At 36.6% G+C, this 4,261-nt stretch overlaps 1 protein-coding gene across 1 annotated transcript; it reads right to left on the reverse strand.

Moving 5' to 3' along the window:
• Positions 1–256: 256 nt before the first annotated feature.
• Positions 257–3,888, reverse strand: LOC133834771 (protein IQ-DOMAIN 23-like). The gene is made up of 4 exons (XM_062264509.1): positions 3,377–3,888; positions 1,967–2,161; positions 1,541–1,618; positions 257–1,334 (listed from the first exon to the last, which is right to left on the reverse strand). Exons 1-4 carry the CDS (start codon positions 3,746–3,748, stop codon positions 573–575), a joined length of 1,407 nt encoding a protein of 468 aa, XP_062120493.1. The 5' UTR covers positions 3,749–3,888; the 3' UTR covers positions 257–572.
• Positions 3,889–4,261: the final 373 nt, after the last annotated feature.

Here is a 4,261-nt window from a genome sequence, read left to right on the forward strand (position 1 = left end):
TTTTTCTTTTTTTCTTTCTACAATCTAGTTCAAGGCTAAATAGTCTAAACTACTTTCTAGGATAATGCTAGTTTTGGCTGATAGCTTGTTTTTGTCCCTTACGAAACAAAGCAATGAATTTTGATATAATCCTACGGTGGTGGTATGGCGTTCTATCTCTTCTTTATAAATATTGTTTATTTCGTATCACATCATTGCGTTGAGGTGTCCTAAGCCAATAAGTTACAAACACGAGAAAAAAGTTTGCCAAATAGTATGAAAAGGACGATAAAAAGGTCAATTAAGGCATAATCTCAACTGGTACAGGGTGTTCTTGAGCGAAAAATATCTATGAAATCTTGATTACAAGCAATAAGACTTGCATAAATTTTGTAGTTTAGTAACACTCAGGAACACAACACAAATATCACAACTGAGCTTACATCCAAACCATGTCAAATAGATGAACACTTAGTTAACTATCCACACTATCAAAGTTCATATTTGTAAGAACAAAGTTTGAAGAGTAAGCATTTTGGGCAAACTCCCAGTCATGCTTCCTCACATTCAAAGGTGAAAAAAAAATTGCAGTATTATCTTAAGGTAGCAATCCCAACTCTATCAAAGGGGTTAAAAGCAGGATAAGCACTGCTCCTGGAGTCAGAATCCTGGACCACATTTGAATCTGAATGCGTCCATCCATCCCAAAATCTTTGACTGGATCTATTGGTCGCCACATATTTCTCGAATTCAAGCCTCTGCCTTGGGGCACTCTGTGACCGAAGCTTAGCACGAGAGGATTCTGTGTTAGCCATGTAGTTTGGATGGCTTGTGTAGCCACTGAAGTAGCCCCACGAGCACTCGCTCTTTGCAGGTGTGAAAGGTCCACCTCTCCTAGCACTGCTGCTTCCAGGTCTAGACGAGGCAGAAATGGCTTGAGGACTGTTCCCTGCTGTCCTAACAGCTGCTTCGTCTTTCTCCATTGGATGCTTCAAATTGCCAAATGACACTGCATCCATGGAAGATTGATTTGGAACCGAAACTGGAACTTTTATCATTCGTTTTGATGGGGAATCAAATGGAGCAAAGCTCCGGTTTTGATAATCTGAGGCCAAAACATGCCGTGGCATTTGAAAGTTTCGTGTACTACCACGTTGGGTATCCATGTGAGGCTTCCAAGTATCAACTTCTAGAATCTTGTCCCTCTTTTCGTCGTCAGTGCGGCCATATCTCATTGAAGAGCCTTGGCAACTATTCCATATGCTTTCCTCCATCCAACGGTCTAACCAGTTTGATCCTGTTCGGTTTTTCTCAAGGTTCATCACATCCCTGAAGTTTGAGTTTGAACCACACCTCTGCATATGCATGTTGAGAAACTCAATTTGTAATGGCACAAAGATCAATGTCCAAGTTTAAGAATATCCTTTCACATTGAATTTTCAACAACCATATTATATAGCCTTGAAATTTCTCTTATATAAGATCATAAATACATCATTACATAGAAATTTAATAAAAAAAAATATGGGCTATGAATTTATAAAGAATCACAAACTAATACCTTCAGGATTGAGGGGCCATCATATTTGTTACTATAAGCACGCTGTTGATATCCATTTCTATCAGAATTTACAGGGAACTGCAAGTTATGTAATAACAAGTTATTTCCCAACATATTTCAAAAAGTACAGAACTTATTCAATGCAAGAACAAGAGACATATATATATGGGCCAAAAATATTATGAATATTATCTAATTAATTACATGGTATAGTTTTTGTATTAAATACATAAAATAATAATGTATCAAATGCACAAAACCATATATCAAGTAGACATAATTGTGCATTTGATAAAAATATTGTGAATTTAAACCTCATTAGATCTCATTTCAATAGTTAAAATTATTAATTACGGTATAATTAACTACATAATATCATTGTCCAATATATAAATATATAAAGTTTTGTAAACAATTTTCGCTTACTGGTGACAATAAGGACTTGCTGGAAGAATTTAAAGATTCCGACCCGTGCGTGCGAGTCGCACGTACTCGGGCTTGGACACGTACGAGTGTCTGCATCCGCTTAAGCATGTCTGCTGTTTGTTTTCTCACTACGTGGCCTCTGACCAATGCTTGAAGCTTCACCAGTGCTTTGAGTGCCCTCAAGGCTCTTCTTGCCTTTAAAATATTTTCTAATTAAATGTCATAATCAAAAGAATTTATATGATTACTTTCTATCTACCAAGCCAATTTAGAATTTAAAAGAAAAAAAACATTCAACTAATATAACCTTAACTACTTCAAATACTAACTGCTTTATACCTACCACTTGAATTTTTTTAAATAATAAAAGTTATAATAATGCCTTCTGGCTGCACTACAAGATGCAGCTCAGGAATTTAAACAAATTGTCATGGACTGGTATTGACTTTTAATAAAGGCTGCCATGTCCTTCAGTTCACTTGTTGTCGAAATCATTATCTCTCATCACGCAAAGGAATCGGAAATAAACAAATACATAATAATAATAATAAGAATAATAAGAAGAAGAACAACGACAACAATTACAATTTTAATAATAAATTGAAAAACAGTGTAGTTATTCGAAACTAAAAGATTTCAAATTGAAACACTTTTTGGAAACAATATTGCTCAAAAAGTGTGAACATTCCTTCGAATTTGAACTTAGCCCCACCTAAAAAAATAAATAAATTACAGGAAGGAATAGTGATAAAATATGTAATAGAAGGATTAGGTGCAATATAGTAATGGGCATGGGCCTAAGGCAAATGGGAGACACCACATACAAGGACGACTCAAATATTTGTGCCGTGTTACCCATTCCTATAAATAAAATCTTTAATTGTTACCAAAGAAAATGTGGTGATCAAATTTTTTTTTGTGGCCTGTACTGCTTCCTGTACTAAAGTCCAAATACGTCATCTTACCGAATGTCGATGCACCAAGAAACAACCAATAGTATTACGACACGTCATTCGTTGCCAAGTACATATATGTAAAATTTACACAATACTCTTCCCATATATAATACAGGTACAGAATCCTAGCTAAAAATTCTAGAATATAATTCGATTTAACTCTCTGTTTACTCTGACAGTGAATGACACACGTCCATTAGTGTCGGCGACAATTATTATTATTATTGTTATTTTCTTTCTAAAAAACAATAACGATCTTCAAAATTATTTTTATCGGTGTTTGTTTCCCGAGAAAAACAATCCCGAAAATTATATATAAAACTCCCCTCGAAACTGCATAAAATATGAAAATTTTCAAACGCTGAATTTTCTTTAGTTCAGACGAGTTGACCAATAAAGATAGCTGCACATCAATTTCAATAATTTATTAAATTAAATAAAAATAACGACTAACCAGATACCCCCGAAATGCCGATTGAATTTTAGCGGCAGCAAAGTGACGGGTCCGGCTAACTTGCGCGGCGGTGGTAGAGTTTCCGGAGCCTCTGCTATTGGTGAGACGAACAACCTCGGCGGCTGCATGAGCTGCCGCGAGGGCTGCTTCGGCTACGGCTGCGGTGGCGGCGGCTACTGCTATGGCGTGCTTATTGGCGTCAAAGGCGGCGGCTGGGGACTGAAGCTGGTAGGTGGAAGCGTCGAGCTTGATTGGGCAGGGGTTGGATTGTTTATGAGTCTTGTCCTTGGAGAAACCCCACCGCTTCTTCTCCTTATCTGGCGGCGAAGTGGTGGGCCTTTTGGGGCCGAAGAGTCGCCGGAGAAAGCCCATGTTTCATTGCTGAGATGGGCCGAAACAGGTTATTTTATGCGAGGTAAGTACTGGGTTAGGCGGCGAGTGAGAAAGCATGTGAAGCTTTCAAGCGTGGGAGAACTGAGCAAGTGAAGAAGAAGGAGAGATAGAGACTTAACTGAAGGTTGGGGATTAAATAATCAGTCTGCAGCATACTTGGAATTTCAGACAGACGCGTTATTGAAGGATGTGTATCTCACGCTCTTTTTATTTTCCACTTTTATTTATTTATATAAAAAAGAAAACTTAAAAAGTTGACATTGGTTCAGGGTATTTTGACAAAAAATAGTCGACATTTGATTTTTCTAACGTTGTTTTAATTCTGTTTAGAACTTGCTTGAATTGGCGATAAACGTGGTATACTTTTTCAATTTCTCAAATTGGATGTTTTAATATTATTGCAAAATAACTTACCAATAAATCTTATTACAAAAATTCAAAATGATAGAATAAGGGAAAGATCGCTATTAAACTCAATAAATATCCACTTTT

Source organism: Humulus lupulus, chromosome 5 (assembly GCF_963169125.1).
Source record: "Humulus lupulus chromosome 5, drHumLupu1.1, whole genome shotgun sequence".
Lineage (NCBI taxonomy): Eukaryota > Viridiplantae > Streptophyta > Magnoliopsida > Rosales > Cannabaceae > Humulus > Humulus lupulus.

Excerpts from the sequence above, each read along its gene's own strand:
- LOC133834771 (XM_062264509.1), bottom strand. The coding sequence starts at position 3,748 with ATGGGCTTTCTCCGGCGACTCTTCGGCCCCAAAAGGCCCACCACTTCG. Across the intron at positions 2,162-3,376 it reads CGGCATTTCGGGGGTATCTG|GCAAGAAGAGCCTTGAGGGC; the intron begins GTTAGTCGTTAT and ends AATATTTTAAAG. Across the intron at positions 1,335-1,540 it reads ATGGCCCCTCAATCCTGAAG|AGGTGTGGTTCAAACTCAAA; the intron begins GTATTAGTTTGT and ends ATGCATATGCAG.